General features: G+C 38.9%; 1 protein-coding gene across 1 annotated transcript in view; it reads left to right on the top strand.

The window, feature by feature from the left end:
• The window catches only part of SAMD3 (sterile alpha motif domain containing 3), a gene marked incomplete at its 3' end in the record, with an annotated part of 34,688 nt that extends 13,712 nt beyond the window's left edge, over nucleotides 1-20,976 (top strand). Inside the window, exons 4-11 of the mRNA XM_080341424.1 lie at nucleotides 1,623-1,808; nucleotides 2,115-2,199; nucleotides 9,250-9,417; nucleotides 17,140-17,343; nucleotides 17,732-17,903; nucleotides 19,463-19,545; nucleotides 19,800-20,042; nucleotides 20,860-20,976. Coding sequence (XP_080197550.1) covers nucleotides 1,623-1,808; nucleotides 2,115-2,199; nucleotides 9,250-9,417; nucleotides 17,140-17,343; nucleotides 17,732-17,903; nucleotides 19,463-19,545; nucleotides 19,800-20,042; nucleotides 20,860-20,976 — 1,258 coding nt within the window. The remainder of the gene's footprint in view (nucleotides 1-1,622; nucleotides 1,809-2,114; nucleotides 2,200-9,249; nucleotides 9,418-17,139; nucleotides 17,344-17,731; nucleotides 17,904-19,462; nucleotides 19,546-19,799; nucleotides 20,043-20,859) is intronic.
• Nucleotides 20,977-21,466: the final 490 nt, after the last annotated feature.

Below are 21,466 nucleotides of genomic sequence, written 5' to 3'. Positions count from 1 at the left end.
TGGCTGTAGAGGCCCCAGATGATCTGCCTGCCAGGTATATAGCTGTCTTTCAAAGTGGTCTGATCTAAGCTGTTGCAAATGCTCATCTATTGCAGTTGATTTTGCAAGGCTAAAGATACTAACTACCATATGTTTTGTATTGAGGTTTTTTGGGGGGGTAGGTATTTTTGTTTGTTTGGTTGGTTGGTTTTAACATCCTTATCTGAAAGAGGCTGGATAGCAAAACCTTCCAATGAAGACCTTGCTAAAACTTTACACAACTCTTACTTATATGCTTAGTTCTTGCTTATAGGCTACCACAGAGACCTTTACGAGTGAAAACTTGTGTATGTTGCCTGGACTGAAGTCTAGCAGGATTTTCCTCCGTAACTTGCATAGACTCAAAAGCTAGTGCAGCTTGGAAAGGACACTGGAACATGCCTGGCCCAGCTACAAGTCTTTGAGTGGGAGCTTTCACCTACATTCAAGTGACGGATTCCTAACTTCAGACATATACAGTATAGATTTCAACAACCGTAATACTATCTTAATTTCCTTCATAATTAGTGGAGACAAATAGATGTGAGAGAACATCTGGTCTGATTTAGATGTCTTCCGGTTGTTCTGTCATAATTCAGAAGTGTTTATGTCTCCTCAGTGAATATATAGGGACTGCAGATGATTAATTTAGGTACAGATACCTGTATATTTATGCCAGGTAAGCATCTACATGTGTTATCTATGATGACAGCATTTTATTCTAAAAAATTATTTTAAAAGTCTGCTAGTTGTTTCCAAATTGCTCTCTGCAATTTAAAGCAAACATAAATTGCAGTGATACCACATACATAACAGGACTCTCTAGTTGACATCTCTCATTTGAAATTTCTTCATTTGGTCTGAATTTCTATGACTGGGAAGCTGTCTAGGGCTGCCAGAACCACTATTAGTTTTAGGTGGCTCTTAATCGACTTTCAGGTCAGTTTATCTCTACTTTTTATTGTGTTCCCTCAGAATTAAGGTTTGGCAGGGTCTTTGCAGGTGGGAAGCACTTGAGTAGCCAGTGGTGATATAGTGTCTCAGGCTGATGCCACCTGGGCTTTGACATTTGTAAACAGGGCTGATAGCTTTCTTCTTGTGGGTGCAACAGGCTGTCTCTGCTTTGTTTCCAGCCATTGTGCTGATGGCAACTGCCTTCATCCCTTCCCTGCTTTCCCCTTTGGGAGGGAAGAACAGTCTTAGCTAATGTGCTGTATAGTTGTTTATTTGGTTTTTTGTTTGTTTTCTGTTAAGTTGTTTGCCTTACTGTCACTAGTAAGTTAGCAGAATTGATAGAAAAACCCATTATAAATGATAACAGATATTTTGCTCAGTGACTTTCTACTCTGCCTTCTGCTTTCAGTTAGTGACCTCCTTCTAGTGTCTGCTGATTATACTATTTCACATTTAACATCTGTTTTTAACCTCATATGTTTTGACTTCAGCTTTTGTAGGTATTCTCTACATAGAAACCAAGAGAGTAAGCCTTGAATTTCTATAGCAATGACTTTCCTTTGTGCTGAGTGTTTGCTTGCATTTTTATTTCCTTCTTACCTGCATTCCCGTAGAAGGATGTGCTTATGATATAATGTTTTCTATTACAGGAAAAATCTGAAATCATTTTTTGCCAGACACAAGATGTCACAGTGGACAAGTTCTTATGCTTTGCCAGACTTCCCTTATGATGTCAAGTGCACATTAGCAGAAAAGAAATGCCCCGATCACAGTATGAGAATAAGGATTATTGAATTTTTACAAGCAGACATGACAAAATACCTAGAAGGATCACTGTGAGTAAATATTGTTATATTTATTTGGGGGCATTACCTATTGGCTGCAGAAGCATGTTTTCAAATGGATGTAAAGCCATTGTCTTTAATATCCTTGCTTAAATAGAGGGGGCTAAGGGCCTGAAACCTGTTGAAGCCAACAGGAAGATTTCATGCAAAACTTAAAGCTGTTCCCTTTGTTATTTGGAAGGGAATCGATAGTCTGAGAAACAGTCAGTTTAATGTATATCAGTATAGACACCAGAGAGCATCTAATACTGCCTAGAATGACAACTGTTCTTTTGCATCTCCGTCTTGTTTGCGTAGGTATCCAAACAGCCAGCAATATAATATTGTTGTCAATGCTCTGCTACAGGCCTACCCATTCCTCGATGAAGATGGGAATGGCTTTGTAAGTATTCTAAATAGCACTGTCTTTTTTTCACCACATAATGAATCATAAGAAAGTAAGCCAGTTCAGAGGAAATCAGTATCAATTTCTTAAACACTGGTTCTATTCAGAGCTGTAAGCTTCACTCTGACACATTTGGCAAATCACATTCTTATTTCATTATATTAATTAAATATTAATCCAGTTACAGCTGTTCTTCAAAGCCTCTGTGAGATCATGCAGGCCTGTATGCGAAGTTCCTGGTTGCTTGTTGGGTGGTTTCTTTCTGGATTGATTTCCCTCAAAGTAAGAATTTACAAGATGTGATTTACTTTTGTTTTTAAAAACAAAGAAACCAAGCTTTTAGAAAATAGTCTATATGAGAATTAACATGACTGATACCCTTGCCATGCACAGCAATCCCTTGTGTGTTAGGTATCTAGCTACAGCATGTAGTAAGGCTACTGGTTTAGGTATTTTGGGAATCTGGGCCTAATTTTTTTTAAGTTATTTAAAACCAGTGGTTGAGATCTCAGTGGGAACATAACAGAAAGCAGTGGAAGGAGATGACATAAATTTGAACTATGGCTTTTTTCACTCTTGTGACCCAGAATACATATCTGTGATCTCAGAGGACAGTGTTCACCTTTTGACTTCACATCAATGCTTTGCCATGTGATACTTTTATTGCATCTTGTAACAGCTTGTGAGACTCGATGGGGATTGTTAGCTTTAAATGTATATAAATATATATCTCGTGCAGTTAAGTCAGAAAGCAAAATAATTTTGAGAATAAAAAAAACCCAGGGATTAAGGGGATGGCTGGGTAGCTATTCTAGTTCTACCCTGAGCCCAGGCATTGTAGGAGGGAAGGGACTACAGAAAGTAAACAACTCAGAAAGGAGAGAGGGAACAGAAGGATCAGAGCACGATGATCCACTCTTATTTTCAATGAGAATTCCTCTCTGAATACCCCAGTAAAGGTTCCCAGCCAGGGTCCTGGGTAACACTACAGCTTCATCCAGCCTACCCTTGTGAAGGGGAGCTGGAATGATGTTTGGATCAGGTCTGAAGACCTTTTTACAGCCTTTAACTTTTAAAAACTGTTCTTAAACAGAGATTCTTAAGCTAGGTTTCCAAAGGGCTTTAATCACAGCAGGACCATAGACTGAGTGGAACTACTTATAACTCCATTCTTTGGGAAATGGCTCATCACTTCTCAGATCCATCCCAGGACTGGTCCTGGCAGACATTATGTGATGGGGCAGAGACTTCAAGAGTTGTTCTTTATCCTTTGATATTTCTCTCATGCTTACTAGAAAGCATATCTGGCAGAAAGCACCATAAGGAAGCGAGGAAGCTGGAATTTTCAGTTTGGGATATTGCTAGTCTAACACTTCTGAGCCAGCTGCTCTCCGTTGCCTGGGTTGAGACAGGAAAAAATACACTGAAGATGTATGTCTGCACACTTAAGTTTGGAGGAGAGAGGGAGAATGAATTACTATTTTAATTGGTCCTACTGTTAGACATTCTGTTCTTCCTTCACGATCATAAAGGCTTTTTCTTGATCTGAGGTAGCTGTGTGCTACAACAGCAGCAGCTTAAACCAAACCTAACATATGCACAGCTATTTATAATGAGGCTTGCAGTAAAACTGACTTTATACACCTTTAAGAAAGAAATTAACAACAAGAAAAAAATGGGCTAACCAACGTTCTTTCATGTTTCTCAGAAAAAAATTCTTCAGCAGCTCAAAAAAGGTGAAGTTTTTGTAGGCTTTTCTTCTACATTTGTCTCAAGCTATCTAAAAGTAATGAATCACAGGCCTTGTAAAATATAAAATATTGCTTATTGAGAGGTTTTGAACACCCTAAGATTGTTTATCTGTTAATATTATAATTAAATAGTTGCTATTACAATTTTTGAGTAGTAAATTGAAAGTATTTAAGAAAACTATCATAAATAGAATAATTCTGAAGTAAAGCAGAAAGCTCTTTATTTGGGGACTGATAGCTAAATGTAGAAAACCGCAACATCAGGGTAGTATTTTAAGCAAAAATGCAAGTTACTTTAGTTATTAAACTTCTAGAGATGCAGTTCACACAATGTTTTTTGGTGTCTACATTAGAAAGAGAGAAGTAGCACTGTGGATGTTCTTGTTTCTTTCTGTGAACTTCAAAGGGAGCCTCAGGTGATCATCTGTGCACGGATGTTTGTGCCTGATAGGTGACCCCCTACTTTTGGTGTCTTGTGAGGCCAGAGAAAGAGACACATCAAACATGGCAATTGAGCTATGCAGGCCTCTGAGAATATAGGTTTCGAGGAGCAGTAGATTAATAAATTATTTGAGTATATTTAGAATACCAGCAAATGTGTTTTCAAGTATTTGGACTTTCTAATTTCTTGACAAAGTTACAGGAAAAATAAATAGTTTCATGGATTTCAAAAATCAAATGGGCTGAACATAGTTTGGAGTGATGTCTTGCGTTCCCTTTGGTTTGCTGGAGCTCATTTCTGCCATCGGGTGTTTTCCTTTCTACCACAAAAAAAATGCTCTGTCTTACTGTATTGTTAATGCCATTAATTTATCACTATTTGTTTATTGCTGTGGTTCATCTTGATTCCTAGCTACAGTTGAACTCTAAATTCACGCTTAAAAGGAAAGCAGTTGCTTACACTTTGGGGTGGAGGAGCAGCCACAGCGTCTGCTGGGCTCTGCAGAAGGCTGCAGTAGTTCTCAATGTGATGTGGGGAGAAGGCCTGTCTGTGGTGTGATTTTATTTTTAACTTATGGTTTGGAGCCCTTCACCAGGAATCAATGTGTCTTGGCTGCAAGAAGGATGCAGTGGAAACTGTTTGGGGTTCTTCCACAGCCAGCATGCACGTCTGTGGGTGCTGTGGGTGAGCAGGGGCAGCCCCTGGGGCTTTCTGACTGAGAAAAGGGAAGTTGTTCATCCCATGAGACAACTTGACATTGCAGAATTAGCTTTTTCTTCTGACCAAGAACAGAAAATCAGAAGGTACAAAACTTGATGTAATGAAAAACTTGGAGAAACTTTGCACTGGAAATGTCAGCACTTTTGTTGCAACATTTTCATGGAAATAAAATGGCTTGGAAAACTAGAAAGAGGAAAGATCTGCTGCAAAGCACAGAAGAACAACAACAGCAACAACAACAACAACAACAACCAAACAAACCTAAAAGCACCTAAATCCATACCAGTATTTTCACGACAGGAAAAAATTACTTGCAAATTTTGAACGTTCTGTTTTTGGGGTAGTTTTTGGGTTGGTTTGTTTGCTTGCTTTGTTGTTGTGGTTGGTTGGTTGGTTTATGTTTGTTTGTTTGTTTTTTTCCAAAATATGGACATTTTTTGTTTACAACTCCAAACTATTTTTAACAAGTATTTTAAAAAACTAATTAAAATAATGTGTGCATTATGTAGAAACATATTCTAATATTTTCAATATACTGTTGCAATGAGAGGTCATTAAGAGTTTAGCGTTTCAAGATTTATTAGTAGATTATCTATAATTCAATTTTCTTGGTTAAAAGGTTTCTTATTTAATTTTGTAGTAGAGAAAAATACGCTTCTGTGCTTTTGGCCCTTGAAAAAGATATCTAATGGACTATAGTCTGAATGATTATAGTGATCCTAAATGAATAAGTTTAAAATAAGGTTATGAATAAGCTACTTATATACTATGAATTTCAAAAAAAGGTTATTTACTAGGTCACAGTAGAAGCAGGAATTAAGGAAAAATTATCTGAAATCCTAAATAAATTATTTTAAAAAAATCATTTTATAGTAAAAGCAAGACTCAAGAGGTCTCTGGAGCACATGGAATGAAATCAATTTCATGCAACCCTGTTGCAAGATTGGCTTTGGGAAAGAAGTACTTTAAAGTTTTTATGTAAGGAATTTTTCCCATGATGTTTTCTTCTCCTTAAAGAACGATGTTATCCTAAGGTAACACATATGACATTTTAAAAAATATTCTACATTTAAAAAGGAAGTAGATTATTAGATTTCTGATATATGGTGTAACCAATGCAACATTTGTTGTTAGCTACCAAGAAATAGGTTATATAGAAAAAGCCAAGGTTACAGTCACAGCAATCAAAAGAAAATTGGCATGACACTGTTTCTTGACCATTTGTAAGAGACTATTCTACTTGTATCTATTCCTTTTACAAGATTTACAACCATCCATTTGGAAAGACTCACTGCCCTTATTTCATTTCAGCCGGCAACTGGAAATTGTATGATTTCCAGACAACTAGGGATGAGGAAGGAGAAGAGAGGGCTCTGGCATTGCGCCGCTTGCCAGTGGGTTTTGCATAAGCATCTCCCTCGAGCTCGGGGCTGCTGAGTAGTGCTGGGATGCCGGTGACACCCGGGATCCCCACGCTGACATGCCTGACTTACGTAACCGCTGCGCACAAAATGATTATTCGCTAGGAAATTACTGCTTTTAATCTGTGTGTAATCCTTTCCCTCCTATGTCAGATAGACACAGAGTAATCCTTCTGCTCCCTTACAAGCATTTTAAACCTTCCTGGAATGATTTGGCCTTTTTTTCTTTTTTCTTTTTTCTTTTTTTTTCTTGTTGGGGGTGGGGAGGGGGGCAGAATTAATAGAAAATGAAGTTATCAGCTCAAAAATGGTAATAAAAGCATACTTTTTAGAAGATGCATTACCCACTAGGGAAACCGCATAAATGTGCGTGCTCGGTCTCATTCATGTAATAGGTATGTGAGAAGGGACTTGGCTAAGCTTATGAGAATCCTATTACAGAAGTAGATTTAGTTAAAACTCTTAATTTATCTGGGGACAGGAGGTTGAAACAGCTGACTGTTTTGAACTTTGAGGGATATTTAAAGCTCTGTATAGGCGTCAGCATATTCTCTCATGTAGAAGAATAAGCGAAAATGTCTTCTAGCCAAACAAAAGTTTTCAAAAGAAAGAAACTGCGCAAAACTCAACTAAGGGGATATTTAAATTGTCAGCTGCTAATATATTCTGGGATAATCATGTTTTAAAATATTTTAACATCTGTTGAGCACTTCAGAGAAGCATTGAGCTAAGGTTTTTGTCTGCGTACTTCTTAACAGCCTTAAAATAGCAACGTTCCAAATAAATTTGGCTAGGCATATAATGTTGGAGTATTTGCATCAAGATGTAAATGCATAGGGCCAGCATTGTAAACATATTTAGGAACCCTAATGGTTCAGGCCAATACCAACTGGGATTTTCAAGGCATGCAGTCATGTTACTGCTTGTGAAAACAGTGCTGGGGTATAATGCTCAAATTGAGGCTGTAAATTTGCCTTGGGACAAGATTGGATGACCAGTTGCCCTCTATTTTTAATCATTACATTTAGGTTGGTGAAAACATAACTTCTGTTCTGGCAGAATCCTTAAAGTCTGAAGTTTACATTCTAGAAATGCAGATGGGTCTCTTTCTTTCCAGCTTTCGGATGTTCACATGTGACTGGCAGGGAGAGGGTACTTTTGTAAAAGCCTGTAGGAGGGTGGCAGAAAGTGTCCCACCGTGAAGGACACACCTGCCCTGGCTGGCCCAGGTCTGCCCAAGGAGACCTGAGGTAGATGCAACAGGGGCTGTATTCTCATAGCTCTTCTGCTCTCTTTCGTCGCCATTCATGGAGGTCTTGCTTCTAGGATTGAGGACCCGTAAGTTAGCTACTACCCTAGGGAGAGGAGAGCAGTATTTTCAGCAGGAGAAAGGCAAGGTCATGGTGCCCTCACCACCATATTTTAAGAGACCTTCCCACCCATATCCCATGGGTGAGAATGGCAGGCATGTCAGACTCACTGCAAAGCAAGATACTGTACTATTTACCCTACTTTTACTGAATTCTGGTGTACACCAAAGTGAAGCCTTAAAGTCATACAACCATGACTAATAAAGGACATCGTTTTTGGTAAGAAATTTGTGGTAATCATTCTTCTGTTTTGTATCGTGTTTTTGAAGGTCAGTAAGTACAGGCTTGAGTATAATTTTAAGTGAGTATAGTATTGGAGTCAATTTTAGAAAATGTGGTAACAGCTATTTGAAACTCTCTTGCCATGTCCTGCCATTTACTGTCACTTTTCTGACTAATTTTTGTTCCCTCTGACTGTTGCAGACCCTCAACAACTGAAATAAGCAGTTGTTTTTGAGGATCTGACAAAACATTTTCAGTATTCACAACTGCAGGGTTTGACTACAGACATGTTTAGCAGCCTTGGTGTAGTAATTGTTTCCCTTTCTGTCAGTAGTTAGCACGGCTGGGTCCTGCCATGCGACGCCCAGCCGGAGATCGCAGGTAAACAGCTGTCTGTCCATAAGGTTGCATGATGAAGTCTGATTGCCAAGGAGTGATGAGTGTCTCCATTAAACAGGGACTGTATCCCCTTGTAATGCAAAACTGTCTTTAAGTTGCAATTCACATGCTTTGAGGAGTCTCATCAACACTAAGACCTACTTAAATGTTCCTTTTAATTCAGCAGTTTTGAGTTCAGGTTAATAATACAGTTGATCCAGTGTAACTGTAGGCTTCCTGCAAAAAGGAGTGCCCCACTGCCTCTTTCCTGCTCCCTTTTGTTAGATATAATAATCATGCAATTGTACAACTAGTTAGAGGCAGGAGAAAAATAACCCGCTCTGTGGCATCAGTAAGCTGAGCTGCTTCACTGTATAGTTTCATGACCTGACGTCATCAACTGAGCATCCAAAAGTAGAGCTAAGAAAAGGAAAGCAAACTGTAGTTTCACTGACAGCCCTGGTTAAACTGGATAAACCCAACCCTTAGGTTTGATTACTGTCATCCTTAACAAACCGCACCAGTGCCAGTAGCCCTGCTGATTAGTTGCCATAGAGTCATATACCAGAGATGATTTGGTTTCCTTCTGTCTGGAAGGCACCAGTGTGCTGATGCCACCCTGCAAGTCTTTTTCTGCTTAGTGGCAAACAATTTTTTATAAAACAATGTTAGATAAAATGAAGGGACCTGCTTTAGGAATAGGACAAGAGATACTGGTAATAGCAGATTTTTTCCCTGTGCAGCTGCTATGGAAACGGGCCCTTAAAGATCGTTTCAAATATGTGCGGAGACCCATTGATGACGATGAGCAAGTCCTGAGGAACAAATGCAAGTTTGGCCACAGGCGAGGACAGACCAGGAAATCTTCATCTGCTGAAAACAAACCTGAAGACATCCAGGTGCAGGTAAGGGTAAGATCTTTTTTTTGGTGCTCAACTGAGTTCTGTGTCTTTTCACTCCTCCATTGACAGGAAGGCCACTAGCCGATAAAGGAGAGAATCGAGTGATCTCACCTCATTTAAACTTATTTTGTATAGAGTTTGTCCTAAAGCCAGACCTTTTAGCTTTTTTTTTTTTTCATCCTGGAGAATTAAGTATCAACAGTGGAGCTGAACCTGATACTGGAGGCCTTGCACAGTTGTTGTCAGTTGGACATGGAATTCTGTCTTTTTTTAAAAAAATTCAATATACCCATTCTAGTTTACGTTATACACCTCTGGTTAGAGTGAGGAACGATAGACGCTTATGTCCAAGAGCTGAAACCTCTGTACAAAAAAGAAGCAAAGTGATATTTGAGCTGGTAGCAAATGGCCATACCCTACTGTTACCTTGCACTTTGTTATATAGAAGATGTTTGAGTTGATGTGTGATATACACAGGAATGTTTATAAATGTATGCATGCAGTTGTCGTACTTCCCTTAAGTAAGATAATTCAGAGAGGTATCACTGTCCAGTGTTTGAAGCATACTAATTAATTTATACACTTTCATAGATACATTAAGGTTCCAGATATGCTTTGCCAATGTGCCTTGCACTTCCTTCAGTTCTGCAATTAAAATGTGGTAAAATGTAAACAATTGTAAGAATGTGATTAAAAACGTGTAAGCAGATATTTGACTTTGGTTCACATACGTCCATCCTTCTGTTTACCAGACACTGTCTTTAGGGCAGCAAGAGTGACTTACTGGATGCATTTCTGCATAAACAGCCCTTGTGTTTGAGTGTAGCTGTAGTTTTCTACCCCAAAAGCAGATGCATGTTTTGGGCTTTTTTTTTTTCCAGAAGCTTCAAAAATTTCTGTTTATCCTCTTTTGATTAATGTATGCAGGAATAAACACTTCCCTCTTTTTGCCTGCTTTAGTTGAAAGGTTTGCAGAATGTGTGAAGAAAGAAACCTTTGCTTTGAGTGCAAAATAATAAACCATCTTGAATGTGCTAAAGGAGAAATGACAGGATCCTGGTTTTGTGCATGCATTAAGAGCCATCTTTTATCCGCTAATGCTTGGAAAGGGCAAATGTTGGTCTTGTTTGTCACATCAGCTAGTTGAGAAGGGCTTTGCAGCGATCCTGTAGGGACTGCATGCTCAACTTCATTTTTCTGTGGAGAAGGTGTAACTGTAGTGGGCTGTGTGTCTGTGAATTCAGAATCACTGCTCTTCTTAACTTTATTGCCAAAAGCCATCACTTGTCATTCCTTGTTTACTTTAGAAACTGAAGAAGGAATTATGTTCCTCCTTTTCTAAAGTCATAGGTATTTTCTGCTAGCCTTAATGTTGTAAGCAAATAAAGAGTTAAACTGGAAGGAGGTGAAAGGATTCTGAGTCTCCCTGAAAAACTTTCACTTTCTTTCTCTTATTTTTCCTGTATCCTAAACAGCACAGAGATGTAAATTGTTCCCGTCTTCCCCACAAAGAGATGTAGCAGCTTCACTTCCCTGGCTGTGGCAATGACTAATAAAAATGTCCCACTAGCCGAGGCTTTTTACAAGAACATGGTAATATAATCTCCAGGTGTATCTTGGGAAAACTCAAAATCCGCTAAAAGGACATTAAGGAATTGGGGCTTTATTTAAACACCTGTCTATGACCAAATGGCTACCTATGCTCTTGCTTCAGGAAATGGGAGGTATGAGACATTTGGATTCTAGTTCTTTTACACATGTATGTTTTCCTGCTTTACTGTGAGCATCCTAATCCAATTCTTTCTGCATCCTTTTGACCTTTTTCTCTCTTCTGCAGTATATCTCAGGAGCTTGTGACAAAAAGGCAGCTTGTTTTTTTAAAGGCATTGAGGTAAATTCTTGTTTGCTCCAGAAAGACTGGGATTTTTTAAATCAAGCTTTTATTATTTTAAAATAAATTCTTTGTTTTAAATTAAGTATGTACATTTTCAAATAAGACAAAATTCTATCTATATAAAAAATAGAGATAGCCAATTAACATTTCTTTTATCAGTGCAAGGAAAATGATTGTTACTCGTGACAACTGAAAATCTGGTCAGAGGAGTTTGAGTGGCCTCAAGAATGAAGAATTCCTTATTTTAAAAGGCTATTTTTTAGTTCTCTCCTGCGCATATGCTGATCTGTTCCTTTTGGTTTCTTTTCTTCAGATGTTAAGATAGGAGATCCTGGCTTCAGTCTAGATAGGATTGCTTTTCTGCAGTATATTGAAATAACTGAAGTTTATTGTCACAATTTTACTGGAGTATTGCTGTGCTGTCGCTAGCTTTCTTGCTTTAATGGTTGAAGTGGAGAGGATCTAGAATCTTCCCTAAATTAGCACGTGATAGGCTGATAGACTGGTTGAGTAACCAGCTTTCCAAACCCAGATTCTTCCTATTCACATCTGCAATCTTGAAGTTAAATAGAAAGTTTTAAAATCACATTTGAACTCGTTCTCCAATAAAATTTAAAATACCTTGTAAAATGGTGTCCCACTGAGGTAACTTCTTTCTCTCAAAAGAAAGCCACTTATTAGTTACTTTCCTACTTACCTTAAAAATCAACCTGTCTGCAAACTAAAAACTAAAAAGAGAGAATGAAAACATTCTAAATTAATCCTGCATTTAGGTATGGCTGAGCTAATACTCATTCATTGCACTTTACTACAAAAAAGGCAAATTTGAAAAACAGGAAGACGGCCTGAAGATAATGGAAATTGAGTTATAAAGCAAGTTACATACAGAACATGTTATGCTACAAGCGTGGTATTTTGTAACTTTTTCATAAAAGCAAAAACTTCTTTTGATGTTAGAATCTAATAAATCTTGAGGTCAGAAATCATTTGTGTAAAATTCAAGTGTTGTCAAACTTTCCTGCTCTATCAAAACCCCTCAGTTTTTATTTGAATGACACTATACTTAGAAATAATGAACAACATAAATCAGAATGGTTTTGCCCTTTAGATTTCAGCTAGGTTGACTGAAAAGAGCTACTCATCCGCAAACATTTAAATTCACTCTTCTCTAATTCCACACTGGTTCTGCTAAAGACAAGTATTGCTATTCGACCTAATGTACCAGTAAGGTCCAATTGTTTGGCTCTGCTCTTGATGAATAAATGTGCACCACTTGCAGTCAGAACTAGAAATATGCAATGATAAAGTGAATCTATCCTGTCAATTGTCAGCTAATCCATATTTAGATAGCACTATATACTGTCGTATATTGTTTGTATTACCTAGCAGGAATGAAACCACTCAGAGACAAAATGAAATGAAGTTATTAGATAGAGAAGGTACAGAGCTGCTGCTGTATTAAAGCTGTTGTGTATAGACAAGGAGTCCTCAAAATCATTGCAACTCTGATCACTAATGTCAACCCTAGAACTCAGTATTCGTTTACTCTTTCATTGCAAGCAGCATAGTTTTACAACAGCCCAAGTGTTTTACATCATACTTACCATTGCCCATCCTCAAATACTTTGTTATGTTTCCACTGGACTTTAGTTAATGAGAAGTAAACTCTGGAACAGCAGTGGCTACTAAGGTCAGTAGATAACCATCATTAATTGGTATCTAAATGATTCCACCACAGACTTGGTACATTTCTGGAGTTCTATTATTTGACTGAAGTTTTAAGATGTGTTTTATGGCTGGGTATGTGTATCCATTACATAGACTGCTAGTTTAAAAAAGCTATGTTAAAGAGCTTGAAGTTCAGAACTACCAGTACCTTTTTCCAGCCAGAAGCGCAGCTTGAAAAGGTGAAAAGCTTACAGATAGTGATTGCTCTAAGCAATCTGAAGCCTGCAAGAAAACTAATTCTGACCTTTGCTTGTGCTACTCGTATGTAATGGATGGTTTACACAATGAAGTTTGTCCTTCGGTCACATTTTTTTTTTCTTAATAGGTAAGTATGATAGCAACTCTTTCTTATATCACTGCTGTATTTCTATTGGTAACTTGCCATTGATGCTTACAAAAATGACAATTGGTCTCATTTTGCTAATTGAATAATGTCATTAGCTAAACTAGCTTTCAAGGACAGAGCTGACTACATGGGAAGTCCATCAGCTTGAGTGGTGTTTGCCTTGACAAGGGGGATGGAGATTAGCTGTAGTAAAGGTCACAACTTATTCTCCTTGGTGTTTGTTTCCAAGCAACCCTGTCAGTTTGTCTGTGGTTACAGCACACAAGTGGAGTTTAGTTTGCTTTCCTGCCACTGCAAGTAAGACACTGAAGGTGGTGGCCTCTCTGGAAATGAGCCTCTGTGCTCCACATCAGGTGGCTGAAGAAGTTCCTGCTCTATGGTCAGGAGGCTTGGAAGCAGAGCCACAGGAGAAGCCAGTAGTTTGTGTGTGCATATGTGAGAAAGCACAAGTATCTTGAGGCTGACAAAAATGGACCAACACTTGTTTTTGTGTAGAGGTCATGCTGAAGTGGGACATAAATCCATCCAACTTAGTGCAAGTTAACAGGTTAAGGAACAGCTGAATGGCTCACTTGGGGATGTGTGGATTACTAGAATGGTATTCACAGCCAGTAACCAAGACAAATGAGATACCAGAAAATACTAAACACGGGTGCAGGGAGATTGCAGGTGACATGCGAGTAGCAAAACAGGACTCTAATGACTGTGAGCGATCCGCTGGAGATTTACTCGGAATTGCCTTTGTGGTTTCCTGCTTTTTCTGCCCTGGTTATAAAGGCTTTTATAAACAGGTGAGAAGCAGGAAGCCTGAGGCTGCTAAGGGACAGGAGTGCTCACCTCTCCAGGTGCAGGAGTGCTTGCAGAATATAAAATCATACCAAAAAAACAGGCAAACTTTGCAAGGCTTTTCAGTTAAGGAGGTCAGGCAATCACGTTACTGGGACCACTCTTCCAGGGCATCTGTCTCAGATCAGTGCATCAGTAAACAGATTACAGAATAATACACTGAGGTGAGCAGTAAAACATTCCTAAGACCAGATGACATTTGTGGAAAATTTTCAGAGGTGTCCAAGGATAGAATAGGTAATTTTCTAATTGTGATGTCCAATTTCTCTCATAAAATATGACACTAGAAAACTGGAGGTAGCTGATGTGATGCTAGTTTCTAGAGTTTCAGGAGAGCACTAGGGAACATGTTGACTCAGAAACCTGCTGTCTTTACTGACCAGATTGGCAAGAACAGTAATACACACCCAAGACATAGACACATTGGGAAGGAATCAACAAAGTTTATATAAACATAAGTAATTCTTCATAAATTATTTAGTTCTTTGAAGTATTCAGGAACCCTGAGGACACTGGAAATCCAGCTGATACGGTTTACCTTCAAAAGAGTTTTCGCCACATGCCTTTCAAAGTCTCTTAGGGGATATAATGTGAGGGCATAAGCAGGAAGGTCCTTGCATAGATGAACAGTCAAAAGACAAAGATGTCTAGGCAGAAACAGTTGGGTTTTACAGTGCAAAAGATTATTAATACTTAGTTTATGCAGTTCAATATATTTCTAAATGATGTGGAAATAGGAGAATAGTTGGTTGGTCACATTTGGTGATGCTACTAAGGGTACTAAAGACAAAGACTGACTGAAGAACTGCAGAAGGACCCCATGCTACTGAGTGATAGAGCAAAAAACCAGCAGATAAAATTCAATAGTTATAGATGTAAATACAAGGCACAAGGAGAAAACTCTCTCCTAACACCATGTACAGTGATGGGCTCTGAGCTTACTATTACCTTTCACTAACAATATTTTTGTATTACACCTAAGAAAACTTGGCACAATAACAAGCAGCAGTCCAAAAAAAAGTATTTTGAATGCTCAGAATCATTTAAGAAATAAACAAAAGCTAGTGCATTATTCCATTGTATGCACTTGTGGTGACCCAGCATCTCAACTAGTATTCGAAGTTTTACTGTGCCTATTTCATAAAGGCTGTAGTGAAATTAGAAAATATGCAAAGACAATAACAAGGGTAATTGAAAGTATGGACCAGCTTTTGTTTCTGGAATGACTAAACAGCTTAGGACAGTCTTGGCTGGAAAAGCAGTGGCTGAGGACAGAATACGGCATATCTATAAAACTACAGTGACAAGGAGATGGTGAATAGGTATTGAAGCCAATACAATAATTAGAAGGCAGAAGCAGCAGGAGAAAATGAAAAGAACATGGCATTTCTTCCAACAGCATAGTTAAACTGCTGAAATTAATGGAGGATGCTGTATAAGGCACGATTTTATGAGTGTTGGAAAAGTGACTGAGAGAAGTAATGGAAGAAAAAAAAAATCTACTGAAGGCTATTATATATAAAGACATAACCCCAGTTCAGTGGAATCTTGACAGAACTCAGAGCAGGTACTGCTACACAGTCATCCTTACTCTCTATTTTTCCCAGCATCCCTCTCAGCCAGGTAGAAGAGGGTATGAAACTAAATCAGCTGACCCACCACCTCTGTTGCTGTGCAGTGAGGAGCAGGAGAGGAATGTCTCTTCAAGCTGGACACAAACAAACATTACTGTTGTCATACAATTAAGACTAAAATCCTCTGTTAGAGAGAGTGCAGACTGTGCTAACACAGCCAGGGCCAGGGCAGTATCTGCAGGGATCACAGTAGGTAACTGCCCTGCATGCAGGGCTCACTTTCTTCGGTGGTACTGATGGCCACTGAAATCCATGGATACAATAGTAGGAGAGAGAGAGTTTTTCATCGTGTACCTCGTGCAACCATTCTTGGAATACCACATGCACTAATTTAAAAAGGATGTTAATTAAACTGGAAAGTTCAAGTGCACATACAGAGCACTGCAAAGCAGTTCTGGATGTTATATGTTCTGCAGCTCTGTGTCCTAAATGTTGTTGGGAACAGGATGAAGTGTCTCAACTCGCTCTGATGTTGACCCACAGGACACCACTGACATAGATCACAGCTGCATCAGTGACAATATGTACAGGAAAATCAAGTGTAAATGCAGCCTGAGAGTGGTAACTGTACTACAAGTGTAGTACAAGTGCCTCAGCTTGTTTCAATGGACAAATTCACTGCATCCTCTGATAGAAATGAAATAACCCCAGGCTACTGCCACAGAGGTACTGCTTTGGATAGCCGCTCCTCTTCTTCATAATTACTGGTTTGGAATTACAGCAGGGACAATAACAATAATTTTGAGGAAGACTGTTAATTATCTTCAAGTATAAAATAACTCTTTGAAAACACTAACAGTCAAAATTCTCAAATAATACTTTCCATTAAGAGTTTTCTTAGTTCAGCTGGTTTCCTTGGGGGTAAATATGTCAGTTGCGTAAGTGTGAAAGTTAGTTGTCCTGTTTTTAGGACCTGTATGAGTAAGAAGAAAATACTATTTCTCTTGGTAATACAGAGCTAATATTGCTAAACACCGAGTCATTATTAGAACTGCCTACTAACTTCCAGTAAACCACAATTAGGCAAACCAGACACAAGCATATGAATTTCATGAATATCCTCAAATATGTGATTTGAGCTCAGGAGTCTCCGCTGATAGCTATAGTATTATGTAAAAACAGATCTTAATATAACTATTAGAATATGAGGATGAGTTCCCAGAGCTGGTGCTGAAACCACACTACAGGTACTTTCTGCTGACCTTGACTACACTTGAATCACGAGCTGCATTATACAAAAAGACTTGCTGATTGCTACAGTTCTGTCCTTCATTTCTTGATAGGAAGAATCTGTTCATCTTGAAGGCAGTGCAATGGATGTACACATTAAGTGGCTTCAGCAAGAATATCTGAAAACTCAGAGGAACTGGAAAGAAGTGGAAAACAGAATGAATGTGACAATAGAAGTACGGAGGAAGATGATCAGTGATAAGGCACCCTTGAAAGATGTTCTTAGTCTATTTCCTCTCTTAAGATGTCCTTACCAGGTAACAGAACTATTTTTAATAGTGACATCTATGTTATAGATGTGATACAACCATAGGCACCTATTTTAGTGGATGTTTCCAGTGAAGGATCAATTAACATTTTTCTGTTTAATATCATTTGTATTTCTGCTGGCAACTCCACTTTAAAAGATTCACCAGTCCTGTGCTCAACATGCCACTCACACCACCAGTGGGTTTTCTGAAGTATTTTGGTGTTACTTGGTATATTTCTTCCCTGCTTTGTAAAGAAATGAAATCACCCCCTCCAGTTTATAATCTTATTTTATTGAGCTAGTCTTATCCTGTCTTCAAAGTGTGCACCTTCTGTGTTGTTTTCAGTTTGGGTTTTGAGGATTGCAGTAATATCAAATTTATCTTTTTCTTTTAGCTTTTTAGGGAGTTCCAGCTTCTCACACACATGGATATTTATAAGAAAACAGTTGAGATTTTGGAGATTTATTCAGAAAACATATTATCTTTGTATGTGGTGAGGAATAATCCAATTAACATTATGCTGCAAGAAAATCTGAAGCGGCACACAGAGGAAGACATTCTGAAATGTCAGTACAAATCTTCTATGCTCTGAATATCAGAGTTTTGTTGTAGCTAATTGTTCTTACTTACGTAACTAAACTAGCTCTAATTTTACTGCAAAAACATTTTAAAATGTCACAGATGCTTGAAAAATATATAGTGATGGGGAAGCATTAAGAGTAAAAGCTAATAACTTAGTAGGAAGATTAAGTCTGTCAGGTATTGACACTTTATTTTTCCTATTGAATAAGATATCAGGTTTGGTAAAGTTAGTAAGTGCCTTAAAATAAGATGAGCAGAATTATGTATTTCTTGATATGTGAAAGACTTCTTCTTATTTTCTAAAAATATACACGGAAAACTGGTTTAGAAAGAGAAATAGTCCCATAAAAAAAAAGACAACTTCCTTTAGAAAGAGAGGTACTGTTTCTGCAGTTGAAGTCTTTATCCCAGTGAAATAATGGCAAAAGTAGTTACTGATACCTGTATTTCAAGTACCTGGTCTCTGCAGAGAGAAATTGCAGGAAGAAGTGTGCAAACTGGTACCCCTGGAAAGCTGGTACCACAGTCATGCAAAGAGATGCAGGTACCCTGATGTATTTGGCTCCCTGGCTGTGAGGGAGAAAGCATCTGCTGCCACTCAACTTCTTCCAGTCTGAGAAGTCTAGGAGTGCAGTTCTGCAGGGACAAAACACTGAAGGAATTACTCATAATCTTTATTCTTCCCAAACTGCAGCTGTAGATGCCTATGCCTGGGTTTAGCTCTGTGAGAAGTGTTCCTTTGATTGTCATTTTCTATCAAACAGGCATAATGCCAGGATGTCAAATCAAAGGCGACACAATATGAACATGTGTGTTTCCTATAGCAGTTTCTCTCAGCTTCTTAAAGAAGTAAGCGGAGTAGCTTAACATAGTGGGTTTTTCTTCCTTTAACAACACAAGTAATTCCCCCTATGCTTACACAATATGCCCACGGAGATTTTAACTCATACTTTAGTAAAGTCCCAATGCCTTTACTTTCCTGGTTTTTCTTACAAAGAACCTGACCTGGCACCTAGATAATAAATGCCTGACAGAACAGTTTCAGTGCAACACACACCACCAGAACTCTGACCTCCAAAAAAGATGTTACAGTGATTAATAGCTGAACTGGAGGAGTAGCGGGTACCACATCCCAGGAGGTTCAGCAGCACCAGCTTGTACTGCAGCCTTCAAAGTGGAGTCTTCTGGCAACAGAGCTCCCCAGAGATATCTGATTCACTGGAGAAAGAGAAGTCTGGGCAGGGGTGGTGGGGGCAGGAGGGTTACTCAGCTCACAAACTCCACTAGAGGCAAACGAAAGCGATGCTTACTTAATGTGAGAGAAACTTAATCATAATATTGAGCAGTACAGTATCATGAATGATTTGAATACTACTGCCCATTGCCAGCTGAGGCCCATAAACCTTCATTGTGGTACAAACTACTCTTCAAAATGCACTGAACAATGGTTCCACTGCTGAGCTGTTCACTGTTTCGTAGGCTGCAATTTGCTTTTACAGGACATTTTAATTTGTGATTTAGCAGAAATCCTTGCCTTTGACAGATATGAAAATGACTGCTGCATGTTTGCTCCTGCCAGTTGTCTTTGGAGATGATTCCAGTCTGTTTGCTGCAGTGAACGAGGAGGTAGGAGACAAAGCACTAGCAGTCTTGGTCTCTCTCTCCCTTCTATGAGCGGCCCAGGTGCATCACTTGGCCTGTTAGTGGCTCAGCTTAGTTCCTGGAAAAGGACGACATTAGACTGCCTTTTGGGCAGAAGGCAAATATTCATAGAAATACTAGCTAAATTCAAAGCAGTGGCATTATACTTACTTACTTCTCTGACCTGTTCACCGAAGTGATGCTGTGATATCATTTGAAATACTCCATTTTTAATTTAGGTGAAGGTGGCGACACCAGTGTTGGAAGTAAAAAATCCCTTCAATGTGAATTCATGCAAGTTTGCGCTGTACATAGAAAGAGAAGAGCTTGCCCAGCTCGATGACTGCACCATGGCCCTGGCAGCACTGGTGGCTTCATTTCATGTGTTCAATATCCCACGCCCCAAGAGAATCCACAGGACACTCAGCTTCCTGGAGTCCCTGGTCTTTGAGGTGAGGAGCCCCGCATCCGTGCTCGCCCAGGTAAACAGAGGTCTGGAGGTACCCAAGTATCCCAGCATGTGATGGTGCACATAGCATTCCCCTCAGGAGTATTCGACATTTTGTCAGAATAAATCCCTTTGTTGTGAAGATAAATCAGTGCCATTCTCTCTGGTGGAAGTGTATGTGTATTTATAACTCCATTGTGTTTAATAATGCCCTTTTTAAAATGGTATTGGCTACTTTTTTAAAAATTATACACCTAAGTATTTATTTTAAATGGAAATTCTAGAGCAGTCTAGAGGCATTAGAAGCAATAAATTTTTCTAGATTACTACATGTGTTGTGTATTATTTTTCCATATGGAGCATTTAAAATATTCAGATAGCTTTTTGACTGTCCGAATTAAAAAAACACACTTGAGAGTTAATGTAAGCACTTCACTGCTTCAGATGCTACTACATTTCATATTTTGAAGTGGCACGAACTGAAGATCTACTTGTTAGCATAATTTCATTATATTATGGTCACTGAAAGCCTACTGTAATAATCTTTGTGTTTTAAAATGGTGGACCTGATTTATAATTTGCAGGATGATGAATTTTCACTATTTTCTCCATGCATGAAATGTGGGGTTTTGTTTATTTGTTTATTTTAAAATATTAATCCTGAATTTGCTATATAGGGATTCTGAGATGAGCTCTCAAAGTAGCAAGAATGACTTACCTGGGATGCTGCCACGTGCATTTGTAACTACAGCTTTGGGGAAGGGGAGAGGACTCCTCATTTGCTTTTTGAATCTGTTCCCCAGAACAAATCAGCTTTCTCTACACGGTGACCCTCCTATCTGCCCACACAGAGTGGAGGCCCCCTCCTCTCTCCACAGCCTCCTCCTCAACACGTTTCCTCTGGAAATCCTAGGGATTACTGCCTGACAGTGCGCAACTTTGGACAAGCACCTACTAATGGGCAGTAGCAGCAGATAGCAAACAACACCCATTATATTAGAAATTAAAACATCTCTTTATTAAAACCCTGCGTTCTAATAAAGAGATCAGTCTTCCACCAGTTCTAAAACGGCCCATGTAGCCAAAGCAGTGTTGGTGGTCAGCATGATTCTTTAAACACTCACACGCAAAGCTTGGAAGGGCACAGAAGTTTTGTTAAAGCCTGGCTGGGCAGTGCTGACTCTAATGCAGAGGTTACAGTGTAAGACCCTGCAGAAGGAGGGGTGACCACTGCAGTTAACGGACAGACTCTCTTGCTGAAGTCTTGAGATTTTTTCATGTTGCTGCCATGCAAAGCAAGGGACAATGCTTACCTGTGTGACAACTGGGCTACCTCTGACACAACATACAAAACCAACTGCTGGTTTCAGGATTCAGTATGTCTCCTGAGTATTCTTAGTTTCCGAGTGAATTTGCTGGGTGTAGTTTTTTACAAGAGAAGCGGCTACGCTCTGGTAC

Source organism: Nesoenas mayeri (genome assembly GCF_963082525.1).
Source record: "Nesoenas mayeri genome assembly, chromosome: 3".
NCBI classification, from domain to species: Eukaryota; Metazoa; Chordata; class Aves; order Columbiformes; family Columbidae; genus Nesoenas; species Nesoenas mayeri.
The sequence above is the reverse complement of the archived record's forward strand: the minus strand, read 5'-3'. Positions and strand labels throughout refer to the sequence as shown.